The sequence below is a fragment of the Hirundo rustica genome, chromosome 8, assembly GCF_015227805.2.
Source record: "Hirundo rustica isolate bHirRus1 chromosome 8, bHirRus1.pri.v3, whole genome shotgun sequence".
NCBI lineage: Eukaryota > Metazoa > Chordata > Aves > Passeriformes > Hirundinidae > Hirundo > Hirundo rustica.
The window spans coordinates 32793269-32809930 of record NC_053457.1 but is presented as its reverse complement, the minus strand read 5'-3'; the positions used below and the strand labels follow the sequence as shown (position 1 = coordinate 32809930).

Here is a 16662-nt window from a genome sequence, read left to right as displayed (position 1 = left end):
ACAAAATGGGTTTTGTGTGATGTTTCTGAGTGTTTTCCTATTTCATAAACATGTACTTTTTCCAAAGGAAGCTGGAGATAATGGGCAAAAGTCTACTATTCCTTTTTGCTTTGTTAGGCCAGGCTTTAGATCCTTTGAGCCTCCTCTCCTTCTCCGTGACCTGTGCTAGGGCTTTAAAATTACACATTCCAGATTACACCTCCACAATTTTCTGTCCTGGGATGATGAAAGGATTTGCATATTATGGTAATATTATAAAAATTCTTTTTGGAGCCTAGTTAGCGTGGCTAATTTGAAAATACAAAAAAAAAAAAAAAAAAAAAAAAAAAAAAGAGTAATTTCTCACACAAATTATAATATTCATAAAGTGCTAAACAGATTCCTAACTAATTTCTAATTGCTCTCGTATTCCCGAGTATCTTGCACTGGCCTTTTTTAGGCCTGTCTGCTGGCTCCCATTTAATTTGTCCTTAGCTGTGTGTGGTGGATTAGCATTTCATCAGGTTGGATTAAGATTGAGCTGACACTGAAGCTTTCTTTTTTATTTTTACATGCGCATGTGTGGGGCCGAGCGGATCCGCGCACGTTCCGTTATCCCGCTGCCCATCCCCGGCGGGTGCTGGGACAGCCTCCCCCAGCACGTGAGGGGGGGAGACAACCGAAAGAGAGGAAACACATGTTAAAAACAAAGAAACGAACAAAAAAAAAAAAAGAAATCACCATTCCCCGGGGGCAAAATTGCATTGAGGTTGCTGGCTGGGTCAGTGCGTGAGATTTCATCGGGCTAAAATGATGTCACATGGAGCGAGGGCTTTAGTGGTTTTATTTAGCTCCTAATCCCCACACACTGCTCGGCCAGTTGTCCATGTGCGCGCGCCATCCCCAGCGGCACAGGATAAAGCATCTGGGCTGAGCGCGGCCGCTCTCCTGCGCGGCTGCACCGCGCGGCCAGGGGCAGCCCCTCCGCCGGCCGCCGCATGCTCTGCCTGCTAAGGTTACCGAGGATTAATAATTCAGACGACACTCGGAAAGGCAAAACCTCCAGCCTCTGGTTTCTCGAGTCCCGGGAGGGCTCAGGCGCAGCACGGTCCGGTTTGGATGCGTGCCGGAGAAGCGCTGAGAAGGAAGGCACCTCCTCTTCTCCGTGTCAGCAGGAGCAAGCGGCCTCGTGGCAATGCCCATCCCCAGCAAGCACCCCAACATCGGCCGCTCGCAGAGCTGGGACGCTGCCGGCTGGTATGAGGGAAACTGGGAGAGCGAGAACGCCTTCGAGTACCAGAGGCCGCCAGGCCGGAGGAGCTCCCTGACCTACGGCGGTGAGGGCAGCTGGTATGAGCCACCGCGGGCAAATGATATCATCTTGCAGGGCGGTGCGGACCTGAAGCAAGAGGCGTACCCATACCAGGATGCCGCCTTCGCGCCGGGGCCCCTGAGGAAGGGCTCTGTCCCCGACTTCACCTACTGCGACCGGCCGGCATCCATGGCGGGCCGGGGCTCTCTGCCACCCCAGGATTACTACAGCGACCCGTCACTGTCGGCGAGGTCACCCAAGGACCCTCGCTGCTACCGCGACCACGTGGCGGGCAGGCCGCTGGCGAGCTATGGGGCTCCTGGCAGCCGAATGTCCTGGGACCAGACCGCAGCGCGCCCACCTGTCACACCGGATGCCGCCCGCCTCTACAGAGACCCCAAGCTGGCCCTGGATGGGCAGCGGATGCGTGGCAGAGATGTCTCCCCGGCGTGGTACGGCACGGAGCCCCCCGGCCCGCGGTACGCAGCAGAGGCACCCGCCTTCCCCAGCAGGCCGGGCTACAGCGATGGGGCAGAGCGGGCCCCCGAGGCGGTGGCGGCCAGGCAAGCTGCCCCCACCTGCCTGGTGGTGGATCCCACCACCAGCACTGGCAGCAGCTACGGGCCCAGCAGGGAGAGCACCGGCGCCAAGGGTCCCTATGACAGCTACGAAGCGGCGGTGGCAACACCCTCCCACCCACCGGTGCCCCCCGGCTTCCCTGGGCCTGAGGGCAAGAGGAGCTTTGACCCCGAGTTTGTGGCGCTGCTGCGTGCAGAGGGCGTCTCAGAGAGCACCTTTGCTGCCCTGCTGCAGCAGGGCTTCGACTCTCCAAACCTGCTGGCCATGATGGAGGAGAACGACATCAAGTCGGTGGCGCCTAACCTGGGGCAGGCCCGCGTGCTGTCCCGCATCGCCCACAACTACAAGGCAGAGATGCAGCTGCAGAGACAGGAGCGCAGGAGCGGGGCGCTGCGCCCCAGAACCCGCTCCAACAGCTTCAGCCACCGCAGCGAGCTCCCGGCAGAATACGGGGTGCCCACCGTGGATGGCCCTGGCACCTCGCAGCACCCGCCACCGCTGCAGCCGCTGTCCCCGAGAGGTGTAGAGATACACCGCCGGCCGTCCAGCGCCCCGACCCAGCACTTGCTGGAGACCACCACCTACCCGGCCCCCGCGGGGGCTCCTCAGGGGCCACACTTCCTCCCCGGTTCGGGGTACAACACCCCCCTGCCTTGCAGCCCACACCCGCGTCCCACCTCTGCCTACTCTGCTCCGGTCGGCTTGCCCGTGACGGCGGCCAACCCGCACGCCAGCCCCAAGACGGCGTACCCCACCACCTACACCGTGCCCATGGAGCTGATGAAGAGGGAGCGGACGGCGGTGGCGTCACCAGCACCCAGCCCCCACAGCAGCCCCCAGCTCCTCCGCCGGCCGGGGACAGCGGGGGACGGCAGCCTGGCACCCACTGGACCACCCTCCTTCCCTGCCCAGCTGTCCCCGTACCCGAAGCTCAGCAGGCGCACGGGGCCCCCCGTCATCGTCTCCACCATGGCGTCGCCTGAACCAAGTAATTCCTGAGGGGGCTTAGTCCATATAGTCGTTTAGAACCACCTTGTTGTTGCTTATTTTACCCCCTCAAAAAACCCACAGCCAAATGTCGTGGGCGTTCATGGCTAAATGTTAGACGCTGTCCTACTTAGAAAATGAGGAGAAGGGGATTTCTGTGTGGGGCTGTGCTGGCCATGCGGAGCTAAAGATGCTGATTCTTGCTCTGTGGTTAAATTCCAAATATTGCATTTGTTTAGGCAACTTCAGTTAAACATGAGCGGTATCTCAGATAATGTTTCCAGGGTTAATCTTGCCGTTCCTGTTGTACGTCGAGAACTGGAGATTAGACACTGTGCTGGCTGAGCAATTAGGACTACAGGGTTTGCTGCAGATTGACTTTTTACCGCTGTTATCAGGCACAAATGTGTTCCTCCAAGGAAATGGTTAGCATTGTTTTGACTAAATTCATCAGATAGTTAATGGTGTTATTCGAGAATCGACTTACCTTTGGCCATTACCTAAGGCTTTTCTTCTTATTATTAATTTGCTGTTTTATCAGGCATATAAAATAAACCCCTTGATTTCCTTCTCGAGATGCCTGTAAGTGAAGCGATAGAGCTGTTAAAGTAATAGGGCTGTGCTTTAAACTAAAAGCCTGTCATTAAGCACTGGAACAATAAAAATGAATGGTGGCTGCTAGACTTCCCTTCCCTTCCTATAAACTCTCAAGCTCTTGGCTGCTTGGATGAAAAGCTGAACAATCCAAGCAGGTTGTGCTGCTCCACTTTGGAGATGTGGCACTCAGAGTCTGATAGAAACTAACCCCCAAAATCACCCAGAGAAATATAAGGGAATTCATCAAATCCATTCATTTGTGCTTTGGCTGGTTTGGAAAAAAAAAAAAAAAAAAAAGTAGCAAGACACACCTTGAAATGTTTTTTGCTGGTAATGACTCTGTGAGCAGGGGGTTTTCTCCCATGCAAACAATGTGCCGTACCAGCACACACGCACACAAAGCTTTAATAAGAGGGATACCATTTATAGGCATCGAGACGGTGCCAAACTGGTGATGCCATTCCACAGGAATCTAAAGAAAGAATGATTTTGTGAGTGGAAATGATAAAGTTGTCAAAATGCAGACACTTGGCACACCCCTTTCCCTGCCATACCATAATTACACAGCTAGGAGGTAAATGCTGGTCCTTTCATGCTTATGAGTCCTTTATGTAGCTGGTGTAATGTATTGATTTCTAAAAAATGCTTCAATATTAGGCAACATGTTCTGTGTTGACATGGATCAGATGCTAAAGTAGTACATCCAGGCAGTATTTTTAAATTAAATGTGGCTAAGAAGACGAACTGGCATAATGTGGGGAACACAAATATGTTCCTTTATTTGCGCTATGTCTGATTGAGCGGTCGATGCCGACGCAGCGACAGCTCTGGGCTGAAGGACCTCCAGAGCACAGGGGCTGGGAGCAATCTCCTCCACCATGGGAAACAGATCCCTCCTTCCCTAGTTCTCATTTATAAACTCCAAACCCTGTTCTCTAAAGATCTTGAAATTATCCCTTCCCTTCACCAAAATTACCAGTGCACAGCAAGAGGAAGCCAGCAGCATTTCTGTGCTGCTGAGCTCTTTCTTGCTACTCAACCATCTTTTTTTCCTTTTTTTTTTCTTCTTTTGCCTACGACCATCTCATTTGCATGAGGATGACATTTGTTGCTCCAGTAATTTCATCTGATAATGGCCAGCTTGCAAAGCGGATCTGAAAACATATTCCTTAATTATGTGTTGCCAAGCAACGAGAGGGTTTGGCCATAATCACAGAAAGATTATCTTCTCATTGAAGGCCCTGAAAGGTTTTGCTGAAGTAGGACCTGTAAAATTGTCTTCATTTTTATTTATTTCCCCTTTTTCCTTTCCAAATAGCCTGAGAGGTTTTCTTCCTCTTAAAGCATATTTTAAAAGTAGAAGCCAAGGTAAGGCACATGGCACATGGAAGGATTAAAAATGAGAAAGTGTGTGTTGGTTTGTAGATGTTTGAGCTGTGTTGAGCAGGAGTGTTCACACTTAGCCATGAGGGGATAAGCTGAGGTTAGAAATATGTTAAGATGTTTTAAAGCTTTGAGTGGGTGGCAGAAACTTGACTAAATCCAGGAAAATTGTATTTGCCAGCCAGGAAGAGCCAGGATGCGTTTTCAGGAGCAATGAGCCTTCTCTTGGCTGTAGCTTTGGCTGCAGATATTCGAGTCACAAGGCGAAAGCAAATTCGGTATTAAACTCTTGTCTCCAAATGGCTGCAAATATTTTCTGTCAGTGTAGGTTAATGTCTTTCCAGTCAGCAGAGGATTATAAAGTGCATGTTACACCCCAGTCATGTTTTGAAGCCTGTTATATAGATAAGACCTTAAAACAGATCATTTTGGGCTTTTTTAAAATCTTGTTGAACTATGCATTGTAGTCTTTCTACAGTGAGTTGTTCCTAAAGACCCCATTTGTCATTTTGTGCTGAGTTTGACACTGAGTGCATTCTACACAGCTCTGTTCACTTTGGAGTTTGGACACAGAGGACTTTGCAGGAGGAAGGTGTCTTCTCCTGCCTGGTGTTCCCATGTGTTTATGGACCTCTTGCTTTGGCGTGGTCAGATAAGGGAAAAGGAGCAATGAGATTCAGTCTGCTTCAAGTGCTTTGCTTTTCTTAAAATAATTAGTAATAAGTTAGGTAAATTGCCCTTCCTGGGAGTTGCAGGGCTGTATGAAGAGAAGGAAGAAGCAAAGAACCCTTTGCTGTGCTGGTAGAGTTATGTCTCCGGAGATGAGCTGGATTCCCATGCCAGGCACTCCCCGGCCACAGCTCTGGCAAAGCTGCTGCTCCCCATGGATTAAGACCTTGTCAGGAAGAGCTGACAGGAGCGCTCCTGCAGCCTCTCCATCCACAGGATCTCCAGTAGTGAGCACACCAAGCCAGCTCGGTGGCGAGCAGGGAGAAAGCCCTGCAAGGTCTGAGTGACAAACACGTGTCAACAGGAGGGCTGAGCCAGAGCGGGATTGTGGCCAGCCCCGTGCTGAGCTGGGAGGGAGTGCAGGGAAATAAATAGTTCAGGTCAGCAAAGCTGGTGAGGGCAAACAGTATCTCACGGTCACTGATCACGTTACTGCAGCTCCACCTACGAATTTTGCAACTTCAATTTATGATGTTTGCTAGGATTTTTATTAGATTAGTTAATTTCCTTTTATTTTTTTTTTTTTTTTTAACCCAGTGTTTAGTAGTAAAACAGTTGGCAAATGAGAAGTCTTGTATTTTTGTAGCTAGCCTGGACTTCTCCCAAACTGGGGCTGGTCCAGATTTCTGTTTCTGATGCTGGACTTACGGAGCTTAAATGAGAAAAGGGGGTTAATTGCAAATAAGTGTCTCGGGTAGTTTATCAAGCTCTCGTTTACACATGAAGATATGAAAGCGAATTATCACAACAGGGAAGATGCTTCCCACAGGGATGAGGAGCAGGGTTGCCCTGTAAAGTCAGGTGGGTATCATCAGGAAGCCAGAGAAGAATTACTTGGCTGTAAGATTTGGTTGAAAGCCTGACCTTTTCCTAGGCAGGGAAAGCCAGGCTGAGGACAGCTGCCCTCCTTGGACAAGTTGTTCCCTCCAGTGTCAAGGGGACTCATCCTCTCTTTTATCAGCTTAAAGCCCATCTAGAAATGCCTTTCACTGTGATTAGCTCAGCTCTGCTTGTACTCTTTAACACCTCATTGTGATGCCTTTTATTGGTATTTCCCCCTCTGTGACAGATAAAAGCTGTGTTAACCGAACACATCGTAGCCGGGTGACACTCTGCACCTGGGCAGCACCTGAAAGGGCTTAGGCAGGAGTGAGAGCCTTGGTGGGTTAAAGGATGGTTAAAAGAACCCATCAAAGATGGTTAGAAGAGTGACATTTGTCCACTCTTGTAAGCTATCAATTCTTTTAACCTTAATAATTTAAGATAAATTGCCACAGCTTTCTATGGGCAAAGTTTAGCAGGATATTTCCTACACAATATAAATTTCCTGAGTATTTGCTGGTGTTGATTTATTCTTCGCCCGCTACAGTGGACAGCTCAGAAATCGACCTCAGGTTTTCTTCCTGTGTTTTCTGTACAAACCTCAGCATGGAATCACAGCGTGTCCATGTAAGGCTGCTCAATTAACAATCTGCACTGAAACAGCACCAAGGGAAGCTCCATGCACTGAATAAATCTGATTTAATTTGCACATTGACCTGACAGACCATAGCATGTCCTTGGAGCCATTCCCAGCTAGTGTGTTAGTCCAGGTAAACTCTGCGCTGCGCCCACTAACGAAAACATGGAGTCGTGGTTTTAACTGGGGTCACAACTTCCACACAAAAATACGGGTTGAAATAAGCACGTGGGAATTTCTCATGTCTGCTAATCAAGACACTAATATGCAAGATGATAAGGGAAGTAGCTGGAAAAGTCCCAGTGAGTTTGTGAAAGCCTTTGAAAGGCTCAGAAGGACCCTCACCAACCTCTGCTGAGCACATGAGTGTGTGGATGTTAAAACTGAAGGGACTCAACTGCCCACCTTAGCAGGGTGAATGCTAGAGAACAGAATGTGCAAGAGATGTGCTGTTGACTATCTTGGTACAACAATGGCTATCCTGGCCAATCTGCACATACAGTTCATTGGTGGCAGAGAACATGCTTTTAAAATACTTCTTTAAAGGCTGAAATATGCTTTTTATAATGGCTTTATCAAAAGCAATATAAAGTGTCAAACTCATTCCAGTTGCAATTCATTGACTTTAGTGCCATGGCAATAAAAATGAATTTGGCCTGTCAAAGGAGAATGTGTTGTCAGATGCATAAGTGTTGTCATCTTCAATTTACACTTTTCTTTCACCCCGTGCCTCTGGTTCTCCAGCATTGTTAGGACTTTCATATATCCAGATCATTCTCTGACTGTATTTGCTGACATTTTTTTTAGCTTTCTCATAAGTAGTTTCCATAGCTACAAACTTCGTGTTCACAGAGGGGAAAAAAAATTTAAAGGTTTCTTATTATTATTGTATTAAACATTTTTTATATTTCTTCTCCTTGTCATTCTCATGTCATCACACTGCAGCCCAGTTTAATGAAAATGCTGCACAACTGAATTGCCTGTTATTTTTAAAAGCGAAGTAGGTGCTGAGCTGAATCCTTGAAAAGCAGAAGACCAACATCATTAAGCCACTGATGTAGAATAAACATTGCAGATGTAGGACTGATATTAGTAAGGTTTATAGATGGCAACTGGCAGGCGAGCTTTTGACTTTTACACCTAAATAAAACCTGACGTTAACAGCATTCTGCTGGCTTTTGGTAAAGAAAGCTAATTTTTAATCTCTTTTGTCTGCTGTTGGTAGTGTTTTGTTTAAGTTGAAGTGTTACTTCTGGGAGTGGGATTCACATGAGTTGTGTTTCCAATGTTTAGTTCTGCCCCACCGGTAGGGAGGTGCTGGAGCAGCCATGCCCACACAGGGCAGCCCTGGGAAAGGGTTTGGGCAGAAATGTTGGGCAGCACTGCTGGAGCAGTTCTGTTCAGGGAAACGAAAGGCTCCGAGTGCCCAGTGTGGGGTCTTGCCTTCTGCACCTTCAATCCAATTAGCTGCTCCAGAGCAGATGGAGCAGATTAGTGCCCGGCTCTCCTTCCTCCGCCCTCTCCCGCGGTGCAGGGGGTGTCCAGCCAACAATCAGCTTAACTGTGGGTCCCGTGGCACAGTGTGGCACAGCCCCTGCCCTGCCCCTCACCAGGGAAACCTCTCAGCTCTGGGGCTGCTGCCTCTCATCCCTCGGCTCCAGCTCTTTGGTAATTTGGAAGCCCTTGACCTAAACTCATTTGCCAGGCGTAAATTCCGTTTTTTCTTTTGCAAGGTGTGTCTGTAGCATGGCCACGGGATGAGTGAGCTGTGCTCCACGTTGGAACAGCCGCTCCAGCAGCAGGGTCAGGGGTGGAGATTTGTGGTCCTTTCCCACCTGCAGCAATCCCTCCTTGAATCCCAGCCAAAAAATGGTATGTGGCTGAGGGAGATTATGGCCTCTTGCATCATCTTGTAAATTAAAGCAGTGTCAGGCACAGAGAGGCTGGGAGAAGTGGCACCATGGGAGCGTTCCTGCAGTTTCCAGAAGTGTCACAGTCCCTGGGAAAAGGGTGGTTTAGGCTCTGTGATCTGAGACATGAGCAGGTTGTCACTATAAGAAGGAAACCATCAGGGTTTATCTGCTGGTGGAGATCCTTGGTAAATACTGGTATGAACAGCCAAGATGGCACTTTCATGTTTTATTTATGTATGCAGATATGTATAGACATGAAAATGGGGAGGAAAAAAAAATCTCAAAAATATAATCAGTGTCTCAGTCATTATCCATTTGGATCAATGCTTCTGCAGTCTTCATTGTTTGCCAGAAATGTCTTGTTTGGTTATCGAGCAATTTATTATTTCCTTACTTGGCAAGCAAACAAGCAGACAGGACTTTGTTTAGACAACAAACACAGTGATAAGAAATAATTTAGGATATACTTTCCATGAAAAAAGTCAGAAAAAGAGGATCAGAACCGAGGTGTCATGGAAACATTTGGCATGTATTTTCCAGGTGTGAAGGTTCCCTGCATCCAGGGAACATCAGGAGGTGTAGGGTGGTGGGATGCAGGAGCCTGGCAATGCCCACCTGACTGCCCTCCTGGTGTTCTTAACCCTAACACGTTTCCTGACGCTTGTGCTAAACACTGCAAATCCCTGAGCTGCCTCCTACACATTCCCTTACTGACCCTATAGATGATCAGCCTTTTTCTTAGGATGGCCCAGTCTCTTATTGGAGTCTCTCACTGTTTCCTGCAGAGTGGAAAAAAAAAAATTGAGATGTCACACACATTTGTTTGTTCTCTGCCGTTCTCTGAGTGTTCTGTTAGAAAGGTTTAAATGAATATTGAAATAGTACAGTAGTTCATGTAAGGGCATATATTTTGTTTTGTCAATGCAAGGAATCTTGATTAATGTGATGAAGGATAAAAGAGAGGATTCAGTGTGTACAGCAGAGAGCTTGTCAGTATCTAGACCATCCTGCTGGGACCCTGAAATAATCAGGAATGCTTAAATGTTGCTTTAGTTGTCCCACTTGACCAGCAATTCCTGTAATCTCTCCTGTTGAGCTTTTCCCATCTTTGAATTCTTCCTCATGTTGAGCAGACCTGCATAAAAGTGGGAGCCGTTGTCTAACAGCTGAAACATTTGGCTTAAGAGTCTTAAATTTCCATTTAGTTCTTGTCTGCAGTGAATGTGGTCTTGTTTCATCTGCAGTCAGGGCTAAAAGGTCCCCAAACCAGGATTACTAATAACCAATAACATCAGGACACTGCCAAACAACCTGTCATGCTCCGCAGTGGAAATTTTCCCCTCAGGGCTCATTTTTATTCAGCAGGGAAGGTGTTCTGTGTATTTGCTGTTCATCCTAAAAGCCCAGGCTCCCTCGGAGCAGTGTGGCATCCCCCACACCATGCTCTGGCCAGAGGGAGAGCCAGGGGATCATCTCCCTGCTGTGACATAAGGAGGATACAGAGGTACAGCCCATGGACCAGCAGCCCCACGCTCTGGCTCATCAGCTCTTCTTCACTCCAGTTTTCTGTTTCTGAAGCTTGCATGAAAAATGCTAACAAAGTGATTATTTGTAACTTTCGTGGAATATCTTTCTGGAGGAGCAGTTTCCAAAGTAGGGCAGTGAGTCAAGTTCACTTGAAAAATGTGGATTTTGTCATTGATTTCAATAGGAGAAGGATTTTTCACTCTCTCCTGCAAAAGGAACCAGCTCTACATCACTGACTTTTATTGCATTTCTTAAAATTAGATCTACAAACCCAATGGTTTCTTAAACAGGAGAAGCTGTACGTTTCATTCATTGGAAGCCTGTGCATTATTAAAAATAATAGGATAGATTTGTCAAATGGATAATGAGTAGGTTTCTTTCTCTTTTTTTTCAGTGTTTTAATGAGTGCAGGAAATGTTTGCTATTTATTTGCTTTCAGGTTTTACCAAGGAGCTCCGGAGATAATTGTCAAATTTCCAAGTGCGTATCAATATTTCATGAAGCTCTGTTTTCCCTCTGTACATTCACAAGTTGGGTCATTAGCACTGGAACTGATACTAACAGGCTGAAGCAAGGCATGAAAAGGAATTCCACAAAACCCTTGCAAGTTTGAGAATTTCTGAAACAAAATTCTGCTCAGGTCTTCTGGGTAGAATAAATATCGGTGATGTTGCGTGGTTTCGGATGTTAAATCTGTCGGAGAATTTCTTGTTTGATCTTGGTTTCTGTGGTTTGTGGACCTGATCCAGAGAACACCAAGGCTTTGTGTGTGTGCTCTTGTGTGTTTTGTGTGTGTGCTCTGTGTGTTTGGCCTCACGCCCAGCACTTACCACAAATTGGGGTGTACCTTACAGAGATAGGATATCCATCCACGTCATCCTTTGGAAAAAAGCAAATTCCACCTTTCCTACTACCAGCAGATTAAACTGTGTTGAATTATTAAAGCTCAAATTGCTTTTAGATGTGGTACCAGTCATCACTGATGCAGACTATTTAATTTGCTGTTGGCTATTCCGTTTTGGGTTATTTTTGCATGGTCTTTGAGATGCAGAGCTGGCTGTGTGTTAACAACTGTCGTTCTGCCTTGAACATTTGCCATTCATAAGTGGTTTTGAATGTTGAATGTTTCTTTTTTTCTTAATTTCTGACATTTTTATGTAAAACCATCATTTCCCTGTTCTCATTCTGGTTAGGCAACTTATCCCAGTTTTGGTTTGCTCAGCCTAAAACTCTGGTGTCAGGCTGGCTTTTGCTCCTGTTCTTGATCTAACCCAACTTGCTCAGTGCAATGCTTTTCAGAAAAAAAAAAAAAAAACTCAGGAACTGAAGATTATTCATAGATACAGACCCACTGTGCTTTGCTGTAGAGAGGGTGCAAAATTAATTGATAAATCATTGTGCCTTTTTGGCCATTCTGAATGGTTGCCATAAGTGCTTCACCAGGCACAGCAGATGTCAAAACTGGCCTGTCTATCAGTGTTTGGGGATCATTTTAGGATTTGTGACACTATGGGCTACAGTGAAGCAAAGGAGGTCACTTGTGAACACAAACAGCAGTGTTAATAATCATGGTAGCAGTTCAGGAAGAGAAAGAGAAATGGCAATTATATAATATTGACACAACAGGAGTGTGTGGAGATAATGAATTTGGTCGGAGCTCAATATGACAAAGTTCCAGACTGTAAACAGGAATATTTGTCAGAGGGGAGACAGTGCTCAGGGTGAAAAACGGGTGCTTTGCTAAGTAAAAATCACCTTGTAAGGGATTTGCAGCTGTGGGGGAGGGTTGTAAGAGAAATCCAGAGCCGATCCGTTTGACTGCCTTGTCTTTCTAGGAGGAAATTTGGAAAGTTGGCAGTTACATCTTGTAACTTTTGCTTGGCTCTAAAGCTGAGCTTTTCTCTGAGCTGGATGCAAGAAGACAAGAGTTTGCAATGCAATTCCCACCCAGCATTTGGTGGGTTTTTGGTTTGGTCATTGATGCCTGTGTCAGGTGCCAAGAGGACACAACTCCTCTATGTGTTGCTGACTGGGAGAACCTGGTCTTAACTCTGGACGATCTCCTTTACTTCCACACTGGGAAGTTACTTAATATGTCTCTTACCTATTTGTTTGTTTAATCTGTTCCTAAGGCACTTAGAGCTCCACAGTTCTTTGAAGAAGCACATACTAATGGATGCTGGACAGCCTGGGCTCCACACAGTGCTGAGAGTAGGCAGGGCTGGAAACTGCCCCACTGAGTCAAGGGGAGCAGCTTTCCTCCAGCACAAACACATCTGGAGAAGTGAGAGAGGCAGGAAGAGGGTAGGAGAGCAGAAGAAACAGGAAAATACTGGAAGCAGCAACAGTAATACAACCAAAAAACTGCAGCGGGACAGAGGGTGCCCTAAAGGTAGCCAGTTTCTAGGAAAGTATTCCACACTTGGGAAGAACGGTGCTGGTAACAGTCACAAAATGTTTGTGTTCCAAGTATTTTGTACACTTCCTCTCTCAAGCTGGCATGGTTACACACTTTGTTTGCCTGCAGCTCCTACCCTTTGTGGAGTTAGAAATACTCTGACTCAAGTCCATCCAAATACAGCAGTGCCATGCTTGGTAAGTGGGTCATGAGCCCTTGGGGTCTGAGCAGAGATTTTCAATCAGAATTTGGCAAAAGAGCAAGTTGAAATTCTTTTCAAAAAACCCCTCGGTTCCAAGATTTCGCTTTAAGATTAATTTTCTTGTAAACAGTGTGTGACCTGCGCTTTGATGCTTTGCATTAAGCCACATGGAGCTCCTGTGTGTCAGTGTAAGGCAATTTTGGAGATCTCCTGGAGCGATATCCATATTCTCTTGTCAAGTTTGGGATGATTCTTTTTCAACTCCTGCCTGGAAGCGCATCACGAGGGTGCCCTGAGGTTTGTTTTTGGAGCCACGCTCGGAAAACTCGACCTTACTGCTGCCATTGCTGTGTGGTCACCTGCTTGCAGCCCACAGCTGTGCTCCTCAGCCTCCCTCACGTCTGACACTCATGTTTTGTTTCATTCTGTGGCTGGTTTGAAGCAGGAAAACCCAAACCCCCTATGCTCAGTTGGACAGGGGGGCTCCCATCACCCCGAGGGATGTGCACAGCCCTGGGAAGCCACAGCTTCACGTTAATTACAGTGAGAGCATCTCGAGTGCACCCCTGGAAACAATCCATGACCCCTGTTTCTCCTTGGCCAGAGTCTTGTGCTGAGGAGAGACATCAGCATGGTGGTTTTCTGCTGCAGCCAAGGAGTCTTTTCTTCTCCCTTTGCACTCCCAGTCTCCTCAGACACTGCCTCTTTCCCAGGAGCGCTGTTTTGGCACCGGACATTGGAATTTCCATCGAGGGATGTTCAGTTGTCTCAGCACAACAGGTATCAGCTTCTTTCTGATCACAGGTGTCAGGTGCTGGTCAGATTGACAGATCACATGTGACCAGCACAGGGAAGAGCTGCAGTTTCTCTACCTGTTCAGAAAACCCTGAAAAGGGTTTTCCTCTCTTTTCTGTGCAGTCTTTCTGTGCCTGTGCTGATTTGAGACATGTGCATGCTCTGAAATGTCTCTTCTTAGAGACCTCGTTGTGCTTGGGATCTGGTCTGCTGTTTAAAAAAGCTACACAGCCTTTTTGGTTATTTTTTTCCATCACCAAGCAGGGCAGAGGCTGAAGAAGACCACCCAGCAGTGCTGCTGTGCTGGCAGGGGTTCTCGGGTGCTGTTGAGGATGGGCTGACTGATGCTCTCAGAACGTGCCAGCCCTCTCGTGGACCGCGCTGGGTGGTTGCAGCCCACCCTGTGAAATGCAGAGCCACAGTGGGGATGTCCAGGGGATAGAGTGACAGCTCGTCACAACTAGACGGCAGTTCTGTATTTGACATCTTGAGGTCAAAAACTGTCAGTTCCTTATTTTTTACGGTGTCTTAAATCGCCTGGAGAGTGTTTTGAGCCTTGTCAAAATGTATTAGTTAAGGCCAAGTCATATTCACAAGCCTGTGCTGCTCTGATTCAGCAGCAAGGCTGTGCTTGATTTTCAGCCTAATAATTACAAATGGTTTTGGAGGATCTGGGGGGCTGATAGAGCCCGTTTGTGTTTCCTCCAGAGCTACATGTGCTACAGCTTTTACTTGCTCTTTGCCTTGGCAGTCTGTAGCATTGTTTTCCTCCTCCTTAGGAGCACAGCCAAATTTTTAATTAAGGAAATCACTCTGTAGCCATTTTCGCTGTTCATTTGAGTTCTTTGTCCATACCAAAGTTTCCAGCTCCCCCAAAGATTTGAAGTCACTCCTTGCTACAGCTGGAGGAGGACAGAAGTTTTGGCTCAGGGCAGGCTCTTCCTCTAACTCTGTTAAAAACCAGGCATCAAGAACCTCTGTGGGCAGCACATTCACTTCATAAGAGCTTCAAATACACCTCTGGCTATGACAAATACTGCTGAGGTTATTTTTCTATTTGATTTGTATATTAAAAAAAAAAAAAAAAAAAAGAGTTGCCAGAAATAAATATCACTTTGTGCAGGGCTTTACTGCTTACTGGGCTTTGAGCCTAAAAGGATTTAAAAGTCATCATGCTCTAAGGGAAAGTTGTAGCGAGAAAGAGGATGTGGAGGGTTGCTCCAGCCAGCTGCTGTGATTTGGGAAAAGGTTTGTCCTGACCGATGGAAAGGAGGCTGGGGCTGAGACAGAGAGGCAGCCAGGGCTGACACAGCTACGCCCAGTGGGATTAAGACCAAATTAGAAACTCGGCTTGCAGGGGTTTATCATTTCCTTTATATTGTGACATTAATAAATGCAAATCTTTATCTTCTGGTCGTTATCCTCCCTTGTATCTTTGGTTAATGAGCGTTGTCCCCGGTTCAGGCTGCACTGATAACTGGGTGGAGAGGATGGAGACATTCGCATGCACACGTTTGTGTGTGTTCTTGTGCCATGCAAAAGTACCTGGGGGTGTGAGGAAAATATATCGGCACTCCTCAGTGTCTGTGTGCCAGCTCCTCCTGTCAGCCTGGAGCTGGACAAGAATCCTGGAGACAATGCCATGTTAATGCAGCACAGTTCACTGCTTTTGGTATTTCACAGTGCAGCACAATAACTTCTTTTCTCATTTTGTTTCTGAAGTGCATCAAATTCAGAACATATGCACCATGTCAGGGCTGCTCTTGCCAGTAAGCCTGGAGAAAATGCTCAGATCAGGCCTGGTTGGTCACCCAGAGGGAACTGTTGAACTGAAAGATGGTGGGTGTAGGTTAAATATTGGGGAGAAGTTCGTTGCTGTGAGGATGGTGAGGAAGCTGCAGCTGCTTCATTCCTGGGAGTGTTCAAAGCCAGGCTGGACAGGGCTTGGAGCAGTGTGGCGTGGGGGAAGGTGGCCCTCAGGGAGCTGAAACTGGATGAGCAATGAAGTCCCTTCCAGTCCAAGCCATTTTGTGCTTTTGTGGCTCCTGCACAAGCTGGCTTCTCAGTGGAGGCCACGGTGGACTGGTGCTCAGCTGGGTTGGGCTCTCCATTGCTGTCGATGTGCTTTCCATCCCAGATAGGTCCCATATGGAAGGGAGCTCTCTACTAGCCAAAATAAAGACACCCAGCAATCTGCCAGAGCTGATTAAAGCATGTAGTCTGTTACAGGCAGAAAAAAATACAGTTTGGGGTAGAGGATACAAAATACATTTGCAAGGCATCTGAGCCTGATGCTAAGACATTCTTTCTCTCAATGTTGTTGTTGCCAATAGCTTCTCTTGTGCTCAGACCAAAACTATTTAGGGTGGAACATTTGCTCCCTACTTTCTAGCAAGCCTGGTCACAGGACTGAAGAATGGATTCTTTTAGTGGCCACAGCTGGTTTGAATGATCTCCACACTGAACCCATTGACTCCAGGCACTCCTCGTGTGAATCACAAGGAAGCAGCAACTGGGATTTTGTTCTTTGTGCCTGACAGGGGCAGAAACAGCGGAGTAGTCACAAGTCGATTGCTTGAACTCAGGCACATGCCAGGGATGTCCCCTGCACACCCCGACCCTCATGCTGGCAGCAGGCAGCGTTCCTCAGCTCCCTCTGAAGTCAGGAGGCAGAGGAGAGTGAGATGTGCTGTTGTCTGGGTGTCTGTGCTGCATCCTCACCCACACCTCCTGCAGGACCCCCATTGAGACCAACGTGGCTGCACTTGGTGCAGATCCATCCTGTTCATTCAGTGAGAGCTG

At 47.3% G+C, this 16662-nt stretch overlaps 1 protein-coding gene across 3 annotated transcripts in view; it reads left to right on the top strand.

Annotated features, from left to right (window-relative positions):
* CTBP2 (C-terminal binding protein 2) overlaps positions 1-16662 on the top strand; it is a 133861-nt gene that overhangs the window by 90007 nt on the left and 27192 nt on the right. Inside the window, exons 1-2 of one of the 3 annotated variants that reach the window (XM_040072194.2) lie at positions 1175-2323; positions 2357-2858. The exons of 1 other annotated variant lie outside the window; for it this stretch is intronic. In XM_040072194.2, coding sequence (XP_039928128.1) covers positions 1175-2323; positions 2357-2858 — 1651 coding nt within the window. Of the gene's footprint in view, positions 1-1174; positions 2859-16662 lie in introns of those variants that run through there. One more of the 3 variants, XM_040072192.2, reaches the window with a different exon arrangement.